The sequence below is a fragment of the Oncorhynchus masou genome, chromosome 1 (genome assembly GCF_036934945.1).
Source record: "Oncorhynchus masou masou isolate Uvic2021 chromosome 1, UVic_Omas_1.1, whole genome shotgun sequence".
Classification (NCBI taxonomy): Eukaryota; Metazoa; Chordata; class Actinopteri; order Salmoniformes; family Salmonidae; genus Oncorhynchus; species Oncorhynchus masou.
This window is the reverse complement of record NC_088212.1, coordinates 39107340-39132857: the sequence shown is the minus strand read 5'-3', so window position 1 is coordinate 39132857 and position 25518 is coordinate 39107340. Positions and strand designations below refer to the sequence as shown.

Sequence of the window (25518 nt, the reverse complement as noted above, 5' to 3'; positions counted from 1 at the left end):
TCAACCACGGTTACCTGCAAGGAAACACATGCCGTCATCATTGCTTTGCACAAAAAGGGCTTCACAGGCAAGGATATTGCTGCCAGTAAAGATTGCACCTAAATCAACCATTTATCGGATCATCAAAAACTTCTTCCAACCATCCAGGAACAGTTTGGTGGAAAACAATGCCTTTTCCAGCATGATGGAGCACCTTACCATAAGGCAAAAGTGATAACTAAGTGGCTCGAGGAACAAAACATCAATATTTTGGGTCCATGGCCAGGAAACAACCCAGACCTTAATCCCATTGAGAACTTGTTGTCAATCCTCAAATCCTGACAAACTCCAAGCATTGATTATGCAAGAGTGGGCTGCCATCAGTCAGGATGTGGCTCAGATGTTAATTGACAGCATGCCAGGTTGGATTGCAGAGGTCTTGAAAAAGAAGGGTCAACACTGCAAATATTGACTTTTTGCATCAACTTTGTGTAATTGTCAATAAAAGCCTGAAATGCTTGTTATTATACTTCAGTGTTCCATAGTAACATCTGACTAAAATATCTAAAGACACTGAAGCAGCAAACTTTGTGGAAATTAATATTTGTGTCATTCTCAAAACTTTTGGCCATGACTGTACACTCAATTATTATTTGGTAGCATTGCCTTTAAATTGTTTAACTTGGGTAAAACGTTTCGGGTAGCCTTCCACAATCTTCCCACAATAAGTTGGGTGAATTTTGGCCCATTCCTCCTGACAGAGCTGGTGTAACTGAGTCAGGTTTGTAGGCCTTGCTTGCACATGCTTTTTCAGTTCTGCCCACAATTTTTTTTATAGGATTGAGGTCAGGTCTTTATTTTTCCAACGGCACACGTTTCATAAATTCACAAATAGCGATTAAATATTCACTTACTTTTTGAAAATCTTCCTCTGATTTGTCAACCAAAGAGTCCCAGCTATAACAGATAGAAGATAGAATCCTTCTTTATATCCCAAAAAGACTGTTAAATTGGTGCCATCGATTTGAGTAATCCACTCGTTTTACATGCAGAGAAAGGAATACAAAAATCTACCGCTAAACTTTGTTAAAACAAGTCAAAATATGTTTCTACTGACTCCTCAGATACCCTAACATTTTCTCAAACTATAACATTTCATATGCAAAGAAGTATGTTCAATAGAAAAACGATATTAGCAGGTGCGTCTCCACTTCGTCGCATGCGCTGACACAAATTTCCTAGACTGTGTCCCTGTAGTATTCTTACTCGTTTTGGAAGAAACAAGCATGAAACCTTGAACATTGAGTTCTGACACCCAGTGGAAGCCATATGAATTGCATACTGGGAGCTAGATTTAAATATTTCCCTATACTTCCCATTGTAAGAGCATGGGCTCTCAAAATAAAATAAAATTCTGGTGGTTTTTCTTTTGGATGTTCTCCAGCCATATCTATTGTGTTATAGTCCCCTACGTTATTTTAACATTACTACAAACTTTAAAGTCTCTTCTTTCCAATGGTACCAATTATATGCATATCCTGGCTTCAGCGCCTGAGATACAGGCAGTTTACTTTGGGCACGTCAGTCAGGCAGAAATGGAGAAAAAAGGACCCTATCCCATTTTGCCACAACTTTGGAAGTATGGTTGGGGTCATTGTTCATTTGGAAGACCCATTTTGCAACCTAGCTTTAACTTCCTGACTGATGTCTTGAGATGTTGCTTCAACATATCAACACATGATTTTCCTTCCTCATGATGTCATCTAGTTTATTAAGTGCACCAGTCCCTCCTGCAGCAAATGCACCCCCACAACATGATGCTGCCACCCCCACGCTTCACGGTTGGGATGGTGTTCTTCGGCTTGCAAGCCTCCCCCTTTTTCCTCCAAACATAACGATGGTCATTATGGCCAAATAGTTCTATTTTTGTTTCATCAGACAAGAGGATATTTCTCCAAAAAGTACAATCTTAGTCCCCATGTTCAGTTGCAAACTGTAGTCTGGCTTTTTTATGGTGGTTTTGGAGCAGTGGCTTCTTTCTTGCTGAGTGGCCTTTCAGGTTATGTCTATATAGGACTCATTTTACTGTGGATATAGATACTTTTGTACCTGTTTCCTCCAGCATCTTCATAATGTTGTTTTACTGTGCTGTTGTTCTGGGATTAATTTGCACTTTTCGCACCAAAGTAAGTTAATCTCTAGGAGACAGAACGCGTCTACTTTCTGAACGGTATGACGGCTGCGTGGTCCCATGGTGTTTATAATAGTGTACTATTGTTTGTACAGATGAACGTGGTACCTTAAGGTGTTTGGAAATTGCTCCCAAGGATGAACCAGACTTGTGGAGGTCTACAAATGTTTTTCTGAGGTCTTGCCTGATTTATTTTGATTTTCCCAGTTTGAAGGTAGGCCATGAAATACATCCACAGGTACATCTCCAATTGACTCAAATGATGTCAGAAGCTTCAAAAACCATGACATCATTTTCAGGAGTTTTCCAAGCTGTTTAAAGGCAAAGTCAACTTAGTGTATGTAATCTTCTGACTCACTAGAATTGTGATACAGTGAATTGTAAGTGAAATAATATGTCTGTAAACAATTGTTGGAAAAATTACTTGTGTCTTGTACAAAGTACATGTCCTAACCGACTTGCCAAAACTATAGTTTGTTAACGATAAATTTGTGGAGTTGTTGAAAAATGAGTTTTAATGACTCCAAGCTATGTGTATGTACACTTCTGACTTCAACTGTAAATGTGTATTTTTCTGCATAGGTTATCTAAACTTTACCTGTTCGATTGCAATTTTATTAATGATCCACATATATTTTTAAGAACTGTTATGCCTTAGGGGTTTAGTACAACTGCCACACTGGTATATGGTATTATAACTATAAGAATTAAAGCAATTTTTGTCAATTGTGTACATAGCCACAGGAAGTCGGAGTGCTGAGGGTGCTGCAGCACCCCCTGAAAAATAGGAAATTTAATAAATATATTATTTTATGTATTTTTTTCAAATTCTCACAAAAGTAATGGACTGGGCCTTTACAAATCCTGTATTTGCGGACTGGTATAGCCGTCTGTAGTGCAGGCAACCCCGCCCCTCCCCCAAGCTTGATCAAATTAATTTACAAACATACCCCCTGCGAGTCCTACCCATCACATTCACCGACAGCTGAAATAAAATAAAATGAGGTAGGTCTCATTCTAGTCTACTACAAAGATGGTGGAGAGTATACTCTTACTCTGTAAAGATAGTCGACTCAGGCCATTTATCAGTGAAGTTCCGATCTACTTAAGGGGAGTGCTCTCCCATAGACACTAGCGCGATAGAGGCTGAGTCTGGTCAGACAGGAAGAGGCGAAGCAAGTGGGATAACTGGGCCCAAAATCTTCTCCAGCAAGCATGACGCCTCTGCACGAGGTACAATTTCTACATTTGGTTGTGCATCAGCAGTTTTACTCTTGTTATGTCAGTCACTGACAATCACCCAATTAGCCCATGCCAGCTAACATTTTTTAATTGTTAAGGTAGTCTAGCCAGCTATCTAAACTTATAGTAACCATGGTCGAATTACCGATTGGGGGCCCCCATTGATTTTGTTGGTCACTCTCACTCAGATATCATTCTCAAAACTGCAAACATTTCTCTCCGCCCCATGACAAAATGTGTAGAAATAAAGAAAACTTGTTTTAAAACCCCACAACGCCTGGGTCAAGCACCCATTGGCCTATAACTCTATCAGTCTCTGTGTAGGTATAACCAGCGTTATACCAAGTGTCAATGGTGGGATCTGTCTGCCAATGTACTCGCCATATTCTCATAGCATGGATGTTATGTGTTATCTGTGGCGACGATTGCACCTGACCAGCACTGATAACAGTTGACCCTTGAAATGGCACATATATTCAGCCATTACATCAAAGCTACTGTAGCTTGTGTTCACTTTCCAGAGAGAATGTTACAACATGTCAGTCATGGTGGGTTTTGCTCTTCAAAGATCAAAGACAATCGAAAGACAGAAGTATCACAGTGTACCATATACAGTATGTACGCCACAACCTAAGAAAGATGACATTAGGAAATTCCTGACACTGTTGGCCTTCTTCATCCACAGTGCAGTGGGGCAAGAAATACTTATCATTCACCTAAGAATCTTTTCATAACCCATCTTTACAAAAATCTTCATCAGTGAGGACCTAAAAGTGATATATAAATAGAAGCTGGGATCTGCCATTGTCTATGTCTTGGCTTAGCTTCCTCCTCAGGCCTATAGTCCAGCTGCACCTGCAGGGCCAGGAGCAGGGCAAGGTGGGGAAGGGGCACTGGGGGGTTGGCGTGAGGGGCGGAGGGGACAGGACGAGGGAGTGAAGGAGAGAACAATGGCAAGGCCGCATGGTGGAACTGGAGCGAGACAGCCAGTCTGCTTGGCGTACTGGCCAACCCAGCCCCAGGAGGAACCTCAGCGCCACACAGGAAAAGGCTTCTCTGGAGCAGCCCCCCCCCCACACACACACACACATAGACAGACAGACAGGACAGACAGACAGACACACACACAGCCATCCCAGGTCTACAAGCCTGGCCCCGAACATAACTTCAGCTCCAGGGACTTAACGCACACAACCGAAAGAACAGGAAGTCCTGTCAGAGAGGGAGGGGAGGGAGGAGAGAAATGGTTACAAAATCTTAGAAGAACTGATCCCCCACTAAGCCCTGTTCGGCGTTGATGTAGTGCTGAGGTGTACAAGATTACTGCTCATATCAACACCCGATATCTGTGAGTTGAGAAAATAGTTATTCGACCCATTGTGTTAGTTTTAAAGGCCTAGCCTTTAACGGGGACAAGCACAGTGCTTGATTTGGGCAGAAGCTAACATTAGCTGAGTACTGGAACCTCAAATTTCTACTGCTTGAGCTCCTGTTCCTCTTGTAGAATATAAGCTCAAATGTATTGTGGAGCACCTGCACCTAAATATAAACAGTACCGGCACCTATTTAAGTCCAAGTCAAGCACTTAACAAGCTGACCTGAATGGGACAACCTGGTTATGAAAATAAAAGTTAAATAAATCAAATACATGCAATTCAGTCTGAGGTCCTGAGCGCTCCGTAGCAGGTTTTCATCAAGGATCTCTCTGTACTTTGCTCCGTTCATCTTTCCCTCGATCCTGACTAGTCTCTGAGTGCCTGCTGCTGAAAAACATCCCCACAGCATGATGCTGCCACCACCATGCTGATGCCAGGTTTCCTCCAGACGTGACACTTGGCATTCAGGCCAAATAGTTCAACCTTGGTTTCATCAGACCAGATAATTTCTTATGGTCTGGGAGTCCTTTAGATGCCTTTTGGCAAACTCCAAGCGTGCTTCCGTCTTGCCACTCTACCATAAATGCCTGATTGGTGGAGTGTTGCAGAGATGGTTGTCCTTCTGGAAGGTTCTCCCATCTCCACAGAGGAATTCTGGAGCTCTGTCAGAGTGACCATCAGCTTTATCACCTCCCTGAATTTAGGCCCTTCTCCCCCAATTGCACAGTTTGACTGGGCGGCCAGCTCTAGGAAGAGTCTTGGTGGTTCCAAACTTATTTCATTTAAGAACGATGGAGGCCACTGTGTTCTTGGGGACCTTCAATGCTGCAGACATTTTTTGGTACCCTTCCCAGATCTGTGCCTAGACACAATCCTGTCGCGGAGCTTTACCCATCAATTCCTTTGATCTCATGGCTTGGGTTTTGCTCTGACATGCACTGTCAACCGTGGAACCTTATATAGACAGGTGTGTGCCTTTCCAATTCATGTCAAATTCAATTGAATTTACAGGTGGACTCTAATCAATGGAAACTGTATGCACCTGAGCTCAATTTCGAGTCTCATAGTAAAGGGTCTGAATACTTATGTAAATTATGTACTTCTGTTTTTTATTTTTAATACATTTCTAAAAACCTGTTTTCACTTTGTCATTATGGAGTATTGTGTGTAGATTGATGGTGAAAAATTTTAATTTAATACATTTTAAAATAAGGTTTTAACATAACAAAATGCGGAAAAAGTAATGGGGTCTGAATACTTTCCAAATGCTCTGTATGTGTCCCCACTGATAATGGACTTGTCAAGTCAACACCCGTAATACATCCATGGCAACAGGAAGAGACAGTAGAGTGATGTTTTGTTTGGAAGTGAAAGAAGCATCGGTGTGTCTCCATGGTTCCCCTCTGGGCTCATGACGGGCCAGCAAGGATCAGCTCAAACGGAACTGACTGACGCAACACACACACACACACACACACACACACACACACACACACACACACACACACACACACACACACACACACACACACTGGCCTCAATCTACAGCCCTGAAGGACCAATCCGACAACAAATTGCACCAAACACAACCAATACACTGATTCATCCAAAAACAACAGAGGCCCTCAGACTAGAGTTAGTTGTGTGTCGCTGTCTACGACATAATGCCAGTGATTAACAACCACAAGAATGTGCCAAAATCTAGATATCTCAGATATTCCAGAACTGGAACCAAGTCATTTCTGTGTGATTGTATTGTGTTCCCTTTATGAGGTTGTCAGTACTGCTGATGCGCTTGGCTGGCTGGCTGACCCCCTTTGGGAAAAATGAATGAGTCAGACTGTAAGACACACAAAGGAAAAGTATTGGTCAGTTCCTGTTCGTCTCCATCTGTACCTCTAGCAAATTCCTGACTTTCCTGTATGGAGCCCACTTTTTCATGTCTTTCCTGTATGGAGCCCACTTTTTCATCCTCTCTCTCTCTCTCTCTCTCTCTCTCTCTCTCTCTCTCTCTCTCTCTCTCTCTCTCTCTCTCTCTCTCTCTCTCTCTCTCTCTCACCAGCTGCTTTTGACACACAAGATTGACTGAGAAAGAAGAAAGGTTGGCCAGAGCACCTGAGTGCTTAGGTCAGGACCATCAGAGTCAAGACATGTGAGACTAAGAACTGAGTGGTATGAGAGAGTGAGTCAACATTTAGGCTATTGAGAAAAAGGGGTGATTGAGTTTTAGAGCTGAGGCTGACAAGCTAAATAGTTATTCACTGTCTGTTTTCAGTAGACGCCAGTAAATATCTAATCGCTTTGTTGTAAATACCAGAACAAACCAGCTTTTTCAATCCTTTATCAAGAGAGAAAATATGAGTCATGAGGGTAACTTGCGGCTGTTATAGATAGGATCTTCCCAGCTAATGCTGACTAATATTAACATCCAGCTCACTCTTAGTTCCTCTTCTAAAGAGCATGATTAAAACCGGTCCAAACTGGAATCAGAGGACAGTCCTTCTGATCAGAAAATCCCGCCTCTACTCCCCTCTCACTCTCTCACTCCCTGTCACCATAGCAATGGCACCAACACAGAGGCTAGATTGTCGTCTGCCACAGTGTCTGTTGACATCAAAGCGATGCAGCACTGAGCTCTATGAAAGGGTCGAAGAGTAATTTGAACATAAACCTATAACAATCATGTCAGGCACTTTTTTTCAAACCTAGATGGCCAGTTACTTTTTAGTGTGTTTATGAAGCAAAGAGCTGTGTTTGATTTTCACAGGTTTAAAAAGCAGATCGCGCAGACACAAAGAACGTGATCTAGTCAGGGCTCTATTTAATCCGTAGCACTGAAGATCTGATTTATAGTGCGATTGACAATCAGTCATTGTTCCCACGGTCACGAAGACTGCATTAACAGTAAATGCTGCATATGTTGGCTCAATCGGAAATGACCTTTATATTTTAACGCAGATCTTCTGCGATACGGACTGAATCCGGACACTAGTGTAGTGAAAGAGTGTAAGTGTGTGCATTTGTGTGTGGGTGAGAAAAAGAGAGAGAGAGACAGAGACAGAAAGAGAGAGAGAGAGTTTGTATGGTGTGTTTTACATAGCGTCACCGTGCCTGTAGGGTCTGGCACAGGTAGATATTTTCCTGAGAAATCCCCACCCTCAGGCTAGAGGCAGGGTTTCCTGTGTCTGTGGCAAGCAGCGGCCAAGTTCATGTTCAGATGTCAGACAAATCATCCATCGACTCTGGTTTGAACTGGTTTGAGACTACCAAAGCAATGAGATTAGCAGACTCTCACTGATCCCTATGACGCCAGCTAATCCAACCCGTAACAAAACCCTGATAAAAATGACAGAACTGATTAAGACCCCAAAAGTAGGTGAAAAGATGTAAACTGTTATTAGACAGTTTAATAGGTGATATTGTCACTGTACTGACTGATGAAAGACAGGTAAAGGCAGCGTATTGTAGAACCTCATAACACAGCAGACCTAAACCCTGTAATACCAGTCAAACAAGCTCTTATCTGCAGAGTGGGGATGATGAGATACACCTTAGACAAACACTGCTGTGCACAGCAGCAAACCTCCCCAGCAGAACTGGTTTGCACCGGTCTGGAGTAAGCCACATCAGAGGGGAAACCGATGAAGGTTAACCACATCAAGCAATGTGTAAACCCCCCCCTCTCGTTTCAGTCCTGCCATACTATATAGCAGTCCTGCCATCAGGGCGTAGACTTAGGTCTTATAATATATATATCTTATAAGCATTTTTATCTCTGTGTGAATGTTGCTGTTTATATGTTTACTATATATATTTATCTTATCCAACTTGCCACAAGTGAAGTTCCATCTGGAAAAACAGTCATTTTATTATATAAAGATGTAACTTAATGGAATTATTAATAAAGGATGAACCCCATTTTAGACTAAATGAAGCCTGAAATAATTACAGTGTATTTACAAACTAAGGTGAAAACAGGCCTAACAGAGAGGATTCAAACAAAGTAATGTGATGTGGAGTCATTTGAAATGAAAGCAAAGAGAATGGACATTATATTTCAATAATAATTTATTAAAGAAATTGCAAAAGGACATTTCATAAATGCATGTCATTATATTGCTGTAACAGTTTTGTTACAAATACATTTGTGGCCACTAATAAACAGTGTTTATAGCAGGTATCACAAAGTTAAAATGATACAGAGACAAGGCATATGTTTTCACCGGAACAGGCATTTTCAGGCAGTTTATTCGGCAGTCTCTTCTTATATGTACCAGCAAACAGGTACCTATAAGGTACACATTGAATGTGAAGCATTCGACAGAATGCATAGTCAGTCAGGGAGAGCATCGTGTCTCCATGTTTCTTTGTTCGGGACAACAACCCTCGGTATTCCATTCACCTCCTTCTTTCTCCATCCAGCACGACGTATCCAAACGAACATACCATTACGCATGGAGTGCATGTTCGTGGAATAGTCTCACTTTGTTGCCTTCGAAGCAAGTGGCTTGAATTTAGGCAAAATCCATTCGATGACGTTTCTTCTCCATGACGGGTCGGCATTACCTGACCAACCGTTGCAGCGACATTGTTGGGCACTTCAATTCAACTCGTTCAGCAGAGCCGAAAGAGAATGTTCAACGCAGTTTCAGCATGTGGCGAACCAGGCCCACGATCTGGAAGAACTTGTCCTTCTTTCGCTGCTTGAGCGCCATCAGAGCTTTGGCCGTCTCCGCTGGGTCCTGCGTGAAGGAGAAGATACTCCTCACCCTCTCCTCCGCTTTCTTGTCCCCGGTTTTCTCGAACAGCCTCATCACCGCGTCCTGGTTGACGTTCTCGAATATGTTGGGCACGGCCTTCTTGCGGTAGGCAGTGTCGAATTTGTTCCCGTGGACCGATGGGCTGACACGGCGAGAGTCGGAGGATACAATGTAGCTCGTCATCTTGATGACTCTCTTGTAACGGCTGCGGTGCAGTCTCAGAAACTGGTCCAGCAACTCCTTTGACTGGTGTTGTAGGGGGGAGAGAGCACTACTCGCATGAGAGGGATTGTAGTGAGTGAACGCTGTGAGCGCTGCCTGCGCTATTTAAAGGGATTATAGGGAAGCTCGTGCAGTCAAGCCCCAGTTACAGAAGTGACATCACTGGTTCCAGGGAACGACTGACTCTCTACACCGACTGCAACAGTAAGCTACTTACAGTGCCTTCAGAAAGTATTCACACCCCTTGACTTTTTCCAAATTTTGTTCTGTTTACAGCCTGAATTTTAAATGGATTCAATTGTGATTGTGTGTCACTGGTCTACACACAATACCCCATAATGTTAAAGTGGAATTGTGTTTTATAAAGTTTTACAAATGAATAAGAAATGAAAAGCTGAAACGTCTTGAGTCAGTAAGTATTCAACCCCTTTGTTATGGCAAACCTAAATAAGTTCAGGAGTAAAAATGTGTTTAACCAGTCACATAATAAGATGATATGGACTAACTCTGTGTGCAACAATAGTGTTTAACATGATTTGTAACTTTTTTAATGACTACCTCCTCTCTGTACCCCGCACATAACATTTTCTGCAAGGTGCCTCAGTCGAGCAGTACATTTCAAACACAGATTCAACCACAAAGACCAGGGATGTTTTCCAATGCCTTGTAAATAAAAGTAGGCACTGTATATCCCTTTGAGCACAGTGAAGTTATTAATTACACCTTGAATAGTATATCAATACACCCAGTCACTACAAAGATACAGGTGTCCTTCCTAACTCAGTTGCCGGAGAGGAAGGAAACCGCTCAGGAATTTCACCATGATGCCAATGGTGACTTTATTACAACAGTAGCAGAGTTTAATGGCTGTGATAGACGAAAACTGAGGATGGATCAACGACATTGTAGTTTCTCCACCATACTAACCTCAATGACAGAGTGAAAACAAAGGTGCATGTACCAAATACAAATATTCTAAACCATGCATCCTGTTTGCAATAAAGCACTAAAGTAAAACTGCAAAAAATGTGGAAAATAAATTAACTTTATGTCTTGAATACACAGCGTTATATTTGGGGCAAATACAACACAACACATCACTGAGTACATCTCTTCATATTTTCAAACATGGTGGTGGCTGCATCATGTCAAATGTATGCTTGTTATCGGCGAGGACTAGGGAGTTGTTTAGGATAAAAAATAATTGGAATGGAGCTAAGCACAGGCAAAATCCTAGAGGAAAACCTGCTTCACTCTGCTTTCCAACAGATACTATAAGACAAATTCACCTTTCAGCAGGACAATAACCTAAAACACAAGGCCAAATTTACAGTTGTTTACCAAGATGACTTTGAATGTTCCTGTGTGGCCTAGTTACAGTTTTGACTTAAATCGTCTTGAAAATCCATGGCAAGGCTTGAAAATGTCTGAATTTTACTCTTCCTGGGGTCCAAACAGGAAACAACACAACAAATAAAATACAAAATATTCATAAATATACATACATAGCACTGAATTTATATTACAATTTAGCCATTCAGCAGACACTCCCTTCCAGAGCGACCCACAGCTAGTGAATCTTTTTTATTTATTATATGGTTTTATTGCTAGTTTGAGTTACCTGGGGTGGCAGAGAGTTCGATTTAGTCATGGCTCTATTTAATATTGTGTGTTTCCCAGCCTTTGTTCTGGACCTAGGAACTGTGTAGAGACCTCTGGTTGCATGTCTTGTGTGATACCGATGAGTGTCCAATCTGTGTGCCAACTGCTTGAACAGACAGTTCGGTACCTTCAGTACATCAACACCTCGCACAAAGACCAAAAGTGATGCAGTCAATCTCTCCCCAACTTTGAGCCAGGAGAGATGGACATGCATGTCATTGACATTCACCCTCCATGTAAATATACGTGCAATACGTGCTGTTTTGGAGCAACTACAATTTGCCTTTGTCCTTCTTTGCGGCAACTGACCACACAACTGGACAGTAGTCCAGGAGCGACAAAACGCTAGTGCCTGTTGAGCTTTTCTGATTGACTGAGATATTAAGAAAGCAGAGCAATGCCTTATCAAGGACAGACCACTTCCCATTTTAGTAACCATTGAGTCGACATGTTTTGACCATGATAGCTTGCTATCTAGGGTGACACCCAGCAGTTCAGTCTCTTCAACTTATTACTGTTGCTGTCAGTATTATTACTGCCTTTACTTTCTAAAATATAAAAACAGGTTACATTTAAACATTCCAGTTAGTAGCGCTATAAATACCCTTCGTTACGTTTTCCAAACCAGGGGGGATGTTGTTGTGTTTACTGGCAGGTCTGACTGGGAGGAAGGGGTGCATCCTGAGACCCAGCTCCCTACTGATGATAACAGAGGGTGCATCCCAAATGGAACCTTATTCCCAATTGGCCCTGGTCAAAAGTAGTGTAGTATATAGGGAATAGGGTGGCATTTGGAACGGAGCCAGAGAAAGGCGTTCCTCTTTAAAAACTTTGGAATGTATAAACTCCACATAACACACAAACGTCTAGGGCACATATCTTGTAAATACTCACTGTGAATGTTCATTGAGCTTGAACCCTCAAGCTGCCCCCCATTCTTTAGCATGTATGCCCCACCTGGACTGAGGGAAAGTTCCCACTGCCCTTTGTTATGTAGTTCACTCCCCTCATTGATGTACACACTCCCTTATATGGAAACAAAGGTTAGAGACTGTTACCTCTCTCAGCAATTGTTCTGGTATGTGTCTCTAGAGAAGTTGTTTAGAGAGTTGTGCCAAGGTATGGAATGCTGGTTATTTTGTCATTGTCTGTCTGTGCTGAGTGAAACAATGTACAATACAGAACCCCTCACTTAAACTCCGTTTATGTACTGAGGCCCCAGGGCTGTCTGTACACTGTCTCGCCACAGGATACTTGCCTGTCCCGAGTTGGCATGCGAGTTATGACTGAGGACACAGAATATTAGCCAGGTTCCGGAAAGGTTGAGTCAACAAAATGGCATATTTATGACCCAAAAGTACTTGAGTTGAGTTTATTTTTTATTTTTTACATGGACACTGCACATTAATCAACGTTTCAGTAAAAGTGCCGGTTTTAGCCAGCCGGCTAATTTTCAACCGCAGTCCCTGGGCAGGTTGTTAAAGATAATTACAATATAGACAATAGCAACATGGGACAAGCAAGACGTAGCATACAGACAGAGCAACATAGGACAAGCAAGACTTGGCATACAGACATAGCAACATAGAACAAAAAGCAGCAAGACAAAATTCATAAAAGCAACAAAGTGTTTCCACACCTCACAAGCTATAGACAACAGACAACATGGAAAGCGGCAACACACAGCTAGGGACCATGTTCACAAATTTGATTGACCTTTAGCCATGTCTTCAAGCATTTTGTGAAAGTGTGATGTGTGGTGCAGTTATGTGTATCTGATGGCAGTGTATTCCAGACATGGGAAGCTCTCACAGAGAAAACGGATTTACTCAAGGTGCTTTTCCTTAAGGGAACTATACAGTCACCTCTCATGGTAGACCTTGTGGATCTGCTGCCATATGTTTGGGCTTTCTGTTTAACAAAAATACTGAGCCAGGCCATTTAGGATCTTGAATACAAGACATGCGTTGGTGTATTGCACAAGATCTTCCCAACTCAGGAGCTCATGCTTTCTGAGGATGTAACAGTGATGATTGCTATTGGGCTTCCTATCAAGCAGTCTGAGAGCCTGTTTGTAGACAGATTGAATAGGTCTTAATGTTGTACAGCAAGCTTGGGCCCAACTAGTCAAGCAGTATGTTAAGTGGGGGAGTATCATAGATTTGAAGTACAGTTTTGCTACCTCTGCAGTCAAACAATTTCGTATAAATCGGAAATTAGCTAGGTTGAATTTGGTTATTTGAATGACCATTTTCACATGCTTTTTAAAAGAGAGGTTGGAATCAAGTATGATGCCAAGGTGCTTAACATCAGATACCACATGTAGCTTCTTCCCCGACACATGTACATCTGGCTCAGTAGCATCTGTTGCCATCTTTGTGAAGAACATGCAAACAGTTTTTTTCACATTGAGATGCAAACACGAGTCACTGAGCCACTTTGTAACCTGGACCATTACATTAGTGAGTTCTTGTGCAGCTTGTTGTTTGCTCTTTGCATGCACTGTATCATCTGCACACATTTGAACTTCAGACCCAGTACAGACAGAAGGCAGATCATTAATGTACAGGCTGAACAGGAGGGGCCCCAGTATTGACCCTTGGGGCACGCCCACATCATAGCTAAGAGTGGGCGACAGCTCATTGCTCACTCTGACACACTGAGTTCCGCCTTCAAGGTATGATTTCATCTATCTCAAGGCATCAGGGGAAAAGTTGAACTTGGACAATTTTGTGATGAGAATCTCATGGTTAACAGTATCAAAAGCCTTCCTTAGGTCCAGAAACACAGCCCCAACAACAACCCCCTTTGTCCATCTTGGACTTCACATTTTCCAGAAGAAAGCAGTTGGCCGTTTCTGTGGAGTGTTTCGCTCTGAAGCCAAACTGCATGGAGCGTAATGTGAAGGGGCTGTTGTTGAGGTGGGCAATCAGTTGTTCTGCTACACACTTTTCAACAACCTTTGACACCACAGGTAGTATACTAATGGGCCTATAGTTACTCACGTCAACAGGGTCGCCTGATTTAAAGATAGCCGACTTCCATACCCTTGGAAACACCCCGAGACCAATAGATGTGTTGGTGACCTTAGTCATAGGGCCAATGAGTGACTCTTTGCAGTTTTTTAAGAAAGGTAGAGTCCAGCCCAAACACATCTTTGGCTTTAGAGTTATTTAGTGAGCTCATCACCTTGTTCACCTTTGACTCAGAAACCTCCCTTATGATGAAGACAGGTTGAGCGTCATTCACGAGCACTGAGCCCAAGAAACCAGTGGAGGGGTTCTGTGTCAGTACCCTGACAGAGTCAATAAAGTAGGAATTGAAGGCTATTGCTATATCCACTGCATCCTGTGTTAGATTGTTATTCACTATGATTTCTAGTCTTTTTGCAGTGTTACTATGGTCTTTCCCTGTTTACGTTTTTAGATTCTCCCAGATCAGTTTAGAATTTCCCTTTGCTTCACAAATTATGTTAATAAAAAAGTTTGCCTTGGCCTTCAGAGCATAGACACTGTCATGTGCACAAGTACAGTGAAATGCCTTTCTTGCAAGCTCTAAACCCAACAATGCAGTAATCAATGTGAATATAGTACTAAAAATATCATGAGGTAGAACAAAATAGATAGAGGTAGATATGTATGTATAGGGGTAAGGTGACTAGGCATTGGGATATATGATAAACAGAGTAGCAGCAGCGTACATGATGATTGTATGTGAGTGTGTGTGCATGTGTATAGAATCAGTATAAATGTGTGTGCATGTTATGTGTGTGTGAGCAAATGAAGTGTGTGTGTGTGCGTGTGTGTGTGTGAGTGAGCGAGCATGTAGAGTCCTGTTAGTGTGCATAGAGACAGTGCCAAAATATGGTAAACTCAGATAGTCCGCGTAGCCATTTTGTTAGCTATGGCTTGGGGATAGAAGTTGTTCAGGAGCCTGTTGGTATCAGACTTGATGCACCCGTACCGCTTGCCATGCGGAAGCAGAAAGAACAGCATATGACTTGGGTGGCTGGAGTCTTTAACGATTTTCCAGGCCTTCATTCACACCGCCTGATATAGAGGTCCTGGATGGCAGGGAGCTTGTCCGCAACACCTTCTGTAGCGCCATGTGATCGAGGGCGTTGCTGTTGCCATATAAAGCAGTGATGCAGCCAGTCAAGATCCTCTCAATGGCACAGATGTATATTTTTGGGAGGATTTGATGGCCCTTGCCAAACCTTTTCAACCTCCTGAGGGGGGAGAGGCGCTGTTGCACCTTCTTCATGACTGTGCGGGTGAGTGAGGATAATTTTCGACTGTGAGACACAGTCACAGACAGCCAGCGCTGCACAATGAGATCTCTTGGTGCAGCCAGCGGGGAAACGGAAGTAGGGGGGTTCGGGCTACTTACCCTGTTCTCTCATGCAGACAAGTGTCCCCGTATTAATCACAACAAAAGGACGCTAAATTTAGCAAGGGTCAAAGGTCTTTTCATCATTCTTCCCCTTGGGGTCAACTCTGTGGAGACTCCTTTTCCAGACATAAACTGTCTCCGCTTGCTTGGCAGAACAGTTTGTTCATGTCTGAATCATAAATGTGTACTAGACCAACAGGGTCAATGTCCTTCTGTAGCTAACTCTATCCCCTATCCCCATGTCTTGATCTTGTCTGCATCTTGTTTTATGATGGATTCTAAGATGCATTATATGACAGTATATAGTGCCACTGATAACCACTATCTCCTCTATCACTAATATCAGTCAAATTCAATAATATTGGCATTGTGGCCAGTGTTATGAGCTGGCATTCTAGTGGTTTAAATGAGGTAAACTGATTTTCTTTTAGTTCTTCTCCATCCGGTCTGTGTGCGCATGGCTTACCTAACTCTGTCACAGCTGGAGTTCGAGTTGCACCATTGTCGGATATTCTTGGAGCTCTGTCTGTAGTGGATGATTTCATGCATTGTAGTTTGGGATATGATGTCAATCAGCCAGTTAACGTGGCCATGTCCTATATTAATAATGTAGGGTGTGGGTGTTGATATTTCTATCCAGTATTATCTTAGTGAGGCTCTATGACAGACGGAGCAGTCTAGGACACTTCTGCGTCCCAAATGGCACCCCATTACCTACTTAGCGCAGGTTATTGCGTGTCACTCAGATAGCTTTGTCAAATAACTGTCAAATAGGTACGTCAAGCTGTGTGTTGTTTACTCGGCTACTGTCGTTCTGACAGGCACAGTTATTGTCACGTTGGTATGAATGATTCGGGAGACAGGCGCAGGAATGCGTAATAGGTTTTTTATTACACCACAAATTAAGGCGTGCCGTGTAAAGGCACGGGGACAAAGACCAAACAAACACGTATACAAAACACAGGGTAGAAACCCAAAACAAAAGAGCGAGGAGTACCTCAAATAAATAACACAAGCGCACAATGATTAACACATGGGATGAGACCTGTAATCATCTGCACAATCCACAATGGCACGAAAGCCAAAACACACACGCACCACACGCACCAACGGACATTGTAACAATAATCGACAGGACAATGGTAAACCAAGGACACACTTATTAAATTACTAATCACTGGGAATTTGGACCAGGTGTGAGACCAGGTTGTTCTGTACTGAACGACACAGTCCTCTTATCCTATAGGGTGGGACAATTACAGTTCTGCTGTATTTACTGGGGGGAGGGGTTGCATTTTCATTGTTGGACATAAAAAACTGTATGTAAGAACACCAGGATTTTAATTTTGGAAATCTGTTCCCAGGTATTTCCATGCATAATAGAGACACGTGATCATATACAAATGTAAGTAAGGTTTGAAATTATTATGTTTTAGTTAGATATTATATCTGTTTGGGCTTCTTGCAGTACATTTTCCGTACACAAATGATTAGTAATTATGTTCCGGCCCCCCGACCATCCGATCAAGAAAAAAATCATCCAGTGACTGAATCTAGTTGATGATCCCTGCCTTACAGGAATCTGTGTTGCTGGCAGAAATCATCCCATAACCATGACCCAATGCCACCTTATTACGCAATTCTGAGAAGTGAATTTGGGCCCTGGCTGTGTTTATAACAGATCTTACCCATGGCACCTCTCCAATGGCAGTGGCAAGCCAGCATCTTTTTATTTTTTTATTTAACCTTTATTTAACTAGGAAAGTAAGTTAAGAACAAATACTTATTTACAATGACGGCCTACCAAAAGGCCCCCTGCGGGGACGGGTGCTGGGATTTAAAAAAATAATCTATTTTTTAATATAGGACAAAAAACACATAACGACAAGAGAGACACCACATCACTACATAAAGAGAGGCCTAAGACAACAACATAGCATGGCAGCAACACATCAATACTCATAGTATGAACCAGGCCGGCATACCAGACATATTCCTGCTTCTGACTGGCAGTCAGGCAGGGGCTCAGAGGGATGGAACACGGAACAAGGCACTGGAACACCGAAGCACTGCACTACCGAGGGATATGAACATTATCAGAGTTAACCAACATTACTGGTGTGTGTGTGTGTGTGTGTGTGTGTGTGTCAGACCTCTTTCAAGATGAAATTACATGTTGTCCACCCAATCAAAGGATCAGAGAATGAATCTAGTATTGACCACATAAGCTACAGCTAGCTAGCACTGCAGTACATAAGATGTGGTGACTTGTTGACTCAAAGAGAGGGAAAGACAATAGTGGAACAGTTTTGAGATAATGCATTTCTTCAAAAATGAAGGAGAAGCAAAAGAGAGAGAGAGAGAGAGCTGTATTTTCTTGTCTTTTTTTCACTTTCACTTACTTAGCTAACGAATGCAGCTAGTCAGTTTAGCCTACTCAAACACCCGGCTCAAACATAGAGGGTAGCCAACTGTCTATGGCTATCCAACACTGGTGCTTTTCCAAGATAAGCTTTTGGTTTTGTTAATGTATTGCTACCGAGGCCCGCCGGTGTAACTGCTAAACTGCATGTGCTGCATGATTGTAGCGGGTTTACTAACGCGTTAGTTCTAGTAGCTATGTTGATCATGGTGTTAGCTAATAGGATGACAATGATGTAGGCTGTGTGAAGCGGTTATGATGGCTTGGCTTGCAAAGGTTTCTTCACCGGGTCACAGACAGCTGATGTGTTGTGCACTGAAGTCCACAAGCATTGGGGAAAAGGTGAGAAGAGGAGAGCGTGTAGATGCGAGAAGGAACACCTAGCGTCAATTTCTGCGGCCCCGGGGAAATCAACTAAGATAATAAAAAATTCACCTGAAAAATGTGTCAGTTTAAGTTAGAGATATTGTTGCGACACCGCATCCGCCGATTTCTCATTTCCGAATCTGAGGTGAAGGTGACAGAGCTAGAGCGGTGTTTGTCAGACCATGAGATGAAAATCGATCTTCACACAAAATCTATTGTAGCGTCTGAAAAGTTTGGCCTACAAAACTATTGTGAACCCTCTATGGAAAGATGAGACTCTCACTAACACGATGGTGTACTCAGTTCTCCACAAATGTCTTGGGATTGGCCTGAAGTCAGTACAGCCAATCTGCCAACTTCTGTCTGTAGCGTCCAAACAGTTTGGGCTACACACGAACCTTTCCACCCCTCTGTGGGAAGGTGAGACTCTCATGAATGTGTTGGTTGTTTTGCTCTAGAGCGCCCACAGGTCTCACAAGACTTGTATGAAGGTCTCCCGGTACCCGTTGAAAAGATTTATGGAAATATATATGGAGACTATTTAGAGTCAAAAATAAGGGGTTAAATATATGTAACAAAAACATTTCCTGATCCTTCTTATACTGTATCTCTCAGATATAGATACTTACGAACCTACTTCCTTTAAATTTATTTGGGGATTTTTCTGTTACTCAATGCGTTTTAATGGGCCAAATAAAACATGTTGTTATCTCAACAACAACACAAAATCTGTGTTTTAAAATTCAAAATCTAAAAGCTAAATTATCCTGAGTATGACCTTCTTAAAGAAGGAACCCCCCTCCCCCAGCTTAGACGGCAGGGTAGCCTAGTGGTTAGAGCATTGGACTAGCATCGCAAGTTCAAACCCCTGAGCTGACAAAGTACAAAATCTGTTGTTCTGCCCCTGAACAGGCATTTAACCCACTGTTCCTAGGCCGTCATTGAAAATAAGAATTTGTTCTTAACTGACTTGCCTAGTTAAATAAAGGTAAAAAAGACAGGGTGTATACTGTAAAGGGATTTATTAACGAGCAAAGTGATCGTGCTGTTTGTATGTGGCTGCTATGAAGGTTAGAATTAGCTTTAGGGTTAGGAGCTAATGTTAGGTTTTTGGGTTACGGTAGGAGTGCAGGTTAGGGTTAGGGAAAATATAATTTGAATGGGACTGAATTGTGTGTCCCCACAAGGCTACCTGTACAAGACTATGTATGTGTGTGTGTGTGTGTGTGTGTGATCTCCTGACGGTAACACAGGTGCATTCATCAGTTCACTCATTGGCCTGTGACTGAAAAACACACAGCAACGCTTGACTGACTTTTAAAGCCTATTATAAAGAGGAGCTCTTCAAGGGGGGTCCAATCCAGTTTTAGTGTCAATAAAAGTCTAATACCTACAGTTATGGGAAATAGGCTTAATAAATGATCTAGGGGAGTAGGGTTTACCAGAAAAGGTTTTGTGTTTTCGATGACAAAAATGAAAGAAAAAAAAACAAACTAATAAGCTTTTTCAGTTTTTCTGGGATGAGTTTCAGAACCCTCAGGGAGCCTGGCGCAGAAGGCAGGCAAGAGAGATCGGGCAACTGTTGGCCAGAGATTCTGGAGGCAGCACTGGCACGCACAGAGCAGGCAGAGCTATAGAGCTTGTGTTTCCTCTTTCTCCCTTTGTCCTCCTCTCCCCCAGGGACAGGCCTGAACATGCAGATTAAATGACTGTGCATCGCTCCCACACACAGCCTGGGCACCCAGGCAGGCAGGCAGCATTACACAGAACCGGCTCAAACCGGCTGCTGCCGGCTCGCCTCTACCTCTGATCACGGCTGGTTGCACTAAGACGGCCACGAGGGCCATGGTGCATCTGTCTTCACATCACTATCCAATCAGAGTCTGAACGCCAAAGACACATCAAGGCAACACATGATCAGGTACCTCATTAGGGTCACTGCATGGTCCTAGGGGGTCAAGGTGACATTCCAGACTAGGGCACCATCCCAAATGGCATCTGGTATCCTATATAGTGCACTACTTTGGACCAGAGAACCTGGTCCAAAGTAGTGCACTATGTAGGGAATAGGTTGCCATTTAGGATGCATCCTAGAATTATAGGTGTGAATAGCGTAGGACTGTACCAAATCGGGTCAGAAGTAAAAAAAAAAAAAAAATTATTTAAATGTTGCTTTGTCTTGCATGGAACACACAAGAACATAAATAGGTATCAGTCAAACGTAATGTCTTGATATCGTACAGTTTCAGTTACAACATAATAACCACTAAAACCAGAACAAAAAACGACACATTGTTGCTGTCTATGTGTATCATTACAGATGTTCCGGTTTTCAGGGGAAATGGAAAGAGAGCCTGTGACACGACTTTTGCTTATGGATGTTGACAAGGCAACACTCCATCTTAACTTGTCCTCCACATTTACTGGATTGGTTGAACAGTGCAGACGAGAACCTCCCCCAACATTTATTTTCTTCACATCAAGACCAGTATGCAGGGGATCTCGTTTCAGGCTTTTCTTTTACACCTGCTAAGTTAGGTTAGGTTACCTGTGACGAACACTGTTGTTGTGTCTTTGAGATCACCTGTGGGTCATGTGCCTTACTTACCATCTCCATGGCAATGCAGGGACACGAACAGGAAAGGTGAGGGGGAAGGGATTTCCAACAATACCACACGCTGAGGTGACAACAAGATCAGGTGAATGGGGGAGAGGTGAGGGGGGGGTGCGAGAGGGAGTAGGAGGGTAGGAGGGCAGGGTGAATGACATCAGCACGTTCGACTGTGTCACCAATCACCATATAGTAATGCAGTCCCACTCACAACTTAAGTCAGAATGGTTAGTACATTAGAATGTGGCTTCCTGTCACAGTGGCAAATGGTTTTGGCCATTTTGTCCGACCACATCAGAGGGATATGTCATCCCTTTCTTCCCACTTATTATGTAAGTGGTTTTGGATAAGATGTTGGCAAGTGGGCGGTCACGTGTGTTTGAAAGGCAGAGGATCTGAGATCGAGTACCAGTAAGGACTTTTTAGGAAGGAAGCTATACTGTTAGGCACGCACAGGAACGCCAGTTACAATAGCGATGGACACAATTACTTGAGTAACAATCAAACTGACAGCAAAGGTCCTGCCAAGAACAATTTTATCTTGGATCTGTCCTATTGGCCCTGCCGACCTAACATTGAGCCTACAATCCCATGGGGAGTCGTTTGGACTGGCGCCAGGTGAAGGACAGGAAAGTTCCAGAGGAGAGTGGGAGAGGCTCTGGGAGGGACAGGCTCATTGTTCATCCTGGCTGGAGGACAAGGTCAGAGCAGGCAGACTTGAGGCTGGTGCTCCCTCCCCAGGGCTCAGTCTTGCCGACTCCCCTCTCTCCACCCCATGGCTGGGGCCTCCACACTCTCCGCTCCTAGAGCTCCCTCCCCCTGTCCTCACGACTAGAGCCTCACAACTCCATATACTCTCAATTTCCCTCTCCCCACAGCTGGGGCCATTGACTAGCTCCCTCCTCACTCAGTGATGTAAAGTCCTTAAGTAAAAATACTCTAAAAGTACTGCTTAAGTAGTTTTTGATGGTATCTGTACATTACTATTTATATTTTGGACAACTTTTACTTTTACACACTACATTCCTAAAGAAAATAATGTACTTTTTACTCCATACATTTTCCCTGACAGCCAAAAGTACTCATTGCATTTTGAAGGCTTAGCAGGACAGAACAGTTTTCCAAATTAACACACTTATCAAGAGAACATCCCTGGTCATCCCTGCTTTGTTTGTAAATGATGTCTGAGTGTTGGAGAGTGCCCCTGGCTATCCGTAAATTTAAAAACCAAGACCATTGGGCCGTCTGGTTTGCTTAATATAAGGAATTTGAAATTATTAATACTTTTACTTTTAATACTTAAGTATATTTTAACAATTACATTTACTTTTGATACATATGTATATTTATAAACAAATACTTTTATACTTTCACTCAAGTAGTATTTTACTGGTTGACTCACTTTTACGTGAGTAATTTTCTATTAAGGCATCTTCACTTTTACTCAAGTATGACAATTGGGTACCTTTTCCACTACTGGTCATATATGGGCTGGCAGGTAGCCTAGTAGTTAGAGCGTTGGGCTAGTAATGGAAAGGTGGCTAGATCGAATCCCTGAGCTCACAAGGTAAAAATCTGTCGTTCTGCCCCTAAACCAGGCAGTTAACCCACTGTTCCTAGGCCGTCATTGTAATTAAGAATTTGTTCTTAAACGACTTGCCTAGTTTAAAAAAAAATACACTAAGTGTTTCGGCTGGGAAGAATGCAGATTCCTTTAATCATCTGCTAGTGTCTGTGGTAGCCCCTACCTCCTGAGAGCAGCAGGGTATGCTGCGTGCCAAAGGACACATTTGGACTGGGAGCACTGGGCCAAGGGCCCTAGAACCAACAGATTGGCTAAGGGACAACATTACAGCACTTATTTACAGTAACTATCTGCAGACTTTGACAGAAACCCTGGCTAAAGCTTGGGATATCCACATCAGCACTTTCAACGGTCAAGCTCGCGCTTCTGAACTCTAAAGAGTAGAGTTGCCCGGTACTACAAAACAAAACCAATGTGTGGTTTTCATTGGTGTAATGGGAAATGATTATTCATTATTTTCCTGTATGTGATTTACTGTTGATGTGGATTGATACGTATTAAACATGAACCTATGTGCGGGAAGACGCAGACAGATGCATCCCCCTGGGAGAAGGAAAACAGGAGTTAACCATGTATGTTTACGCACCATATTTAATCAAGTAGTTTTCACTTGTTAGTCTACAAAATCTGTTGTAACTAAGTACTGATGTTCTACCTTTGGCCTTTGACCTGTTTAACTGCCGGCATCAAATGTCTGCCCGTCTTGAATGTTGTGGTTAAAGTTTGACGCCCGACTGGATTCAAGGGAACACTGATAATGTGTCTGTGACACTGTGTGATTCTGTAGCAGCTGATGTTGTGACTTCCTCTCGGGGCTGGTGGGGCTGGTGTTTACAGAACATTTGGGACTGTGCGTTTAATATATAACGGTCTTCTCCGAGAAGGATCGTTAGACATTTTCTCGGCTTCTGTTCTGGAGGTGTCTCCCAGTTGCAACTTGTAATAAACCAGATTTGTTTTTTTTATTGATATTATCAACGACTGCTCTCCTTGTCCACCTGGAAATTCTCTTTACAATCGGGCAACGATCAAAGTGGAGCAAAGCTAGTGTAGAGGAGGTCAAATTACGTCAGACAATCTACAGCTGTTCTACAGCATAACGGAAAGTGTGACAAATGTCTGTATTGTTTCTATAAAGAATGAATGAATATGACCAACATTTATTACCATTCTCCACACAAAAATGTGATAATTAAAATAAATAGGTCATCCAACCAGACAGTACCTCATATTATACAACCTGCAGTGGGGTGCATTTATTAAAATGCAAATCCTACAAAACACCAATGAGATTTACACATAGTAATACGTAACAATACTCGAATAATAAAAACAGAAGGATTGACCACAACAGAGCTGTCTTGCGACTGGCCCCGCAGGGAACAGTGTGAGCTCAAAGAGGTTTTATTGTGCTTAGCGTGGCTGCGTGGATGAGGAACTGAGAGCCGACAGATTGGCTATGACTAGCCAAGGCCTAGTGCAGTCGGTTCTATGCTGGTTCAAACTGGTCAGCCGGAAAAATAAACCAATCTTGCAGATGACTTAACTCACTACAAGGCAGGGCTTTGGATATCCACCAGCATAGCATCAGTTCTAGGGCCAGAACATGGAGAAAGCAGGTCAGAGAGGTACAGCAATATCAGTATCAGCAGCTCACCATACAGAGAGAGACAGGCCGGGAATAACATTCAACCATACCAACAATTATTCTCCCAGCATCTCAAGGATGATTAGAAAGTGCACAAGCTCTCCTGGAATTGTATCATAGAATGACGGATAGTGAGGAAAGAGAAGAACAGAATTAGGTCAAACAGACATGACTCTCCAACTCCACAATGAGACTAATTCTATAAAACCATTCACGTGTGTTTAACTCTTTCTAAATTTATCCGAGAAGACAGGAGGCTTATTGTAAGAGATAGTGTTTTGGAGCAGAATAGACCATGTGTTGTAGTAGGCAACATTATCCCTGCTCTGTTGTTTAAGTCCCACACGTGCAGTCGGCTACTCTAGCCCAGTGGATCATTCCAGTCTAGCATGAACTATCAATCTCTCAGCTGACTTCTGTTGTTTGCGTTGTTCTGCGTTGTCCTTTTCAGCCATCTTGGTCAAGGCTGCATCTTCCAATCTGGTGACATTAGCAAAACTCCACGGTAACCGCGTCTGCAGACCAGCACCACAGACACAGACAGACACGAGCGGTGTTTGATAACATCCATTGTAGAATGGACGGATCGACAAATCACATTAGACTGAAAAACATCTACAAAACGTCACCTCAATAACTCAGTCGCGTTTTGACAAAAGTCATGCTGTCTGACGTAAGACAAAGCACCACAGAGCCTCATTTTTTTTTACGGCTCAGCCCACAGCATTGTGTTACACAAAAATAACTAGACAGTGAATACAAATGAAGGCTCTACTGAGCTCCAGTCATATCACTAATAATCATGCAAATTCTGTAGGTTATATTAGAAATCTCCTAGTTTCAAAGCTTTAAAAGGATGCTTAACCCAAGTTATTTATATTGAAGCTGTATTCTATTAAGAATTCAACCTGGACCACACATACAAATGTTTTCTGCAGTGGCAGTTCCTCATTTGTATGGTTCCTCACAGTGACTTTCAGCACCGCAGTCTGCACCAACGCGCATTAAACTAAGCAGCAATAAAATAAATGCATAGACAGCTCTCGTTTGTCATGAAAGCAA

General features: G+C 42.6%; 1 protein-coding gene across 1 annotated transcript; it reads right to left on the bottom strand.

Moving 5' to 3' along the window:
- Positions 1-8838: 8838 nt before the first annotated feature.
- On the bottom strand, positions 8839-9875 carry LOC135543942 (transcriptional and immune response regulator-like). The gene has a single exon (XM_064971265.1). It carries the CDS (start codon positions 9729-9731, stop codon positions 9426-9428), a length of 306 nt encoding a protein of 101 aa, XP_064827337.1. The 5' UTR covers positions 9732-9875; the 3' UTR covers positions 8839-9425.
- Between the last annotated feature and the right edge of the window lie 15643 nt (positions 9876-25518).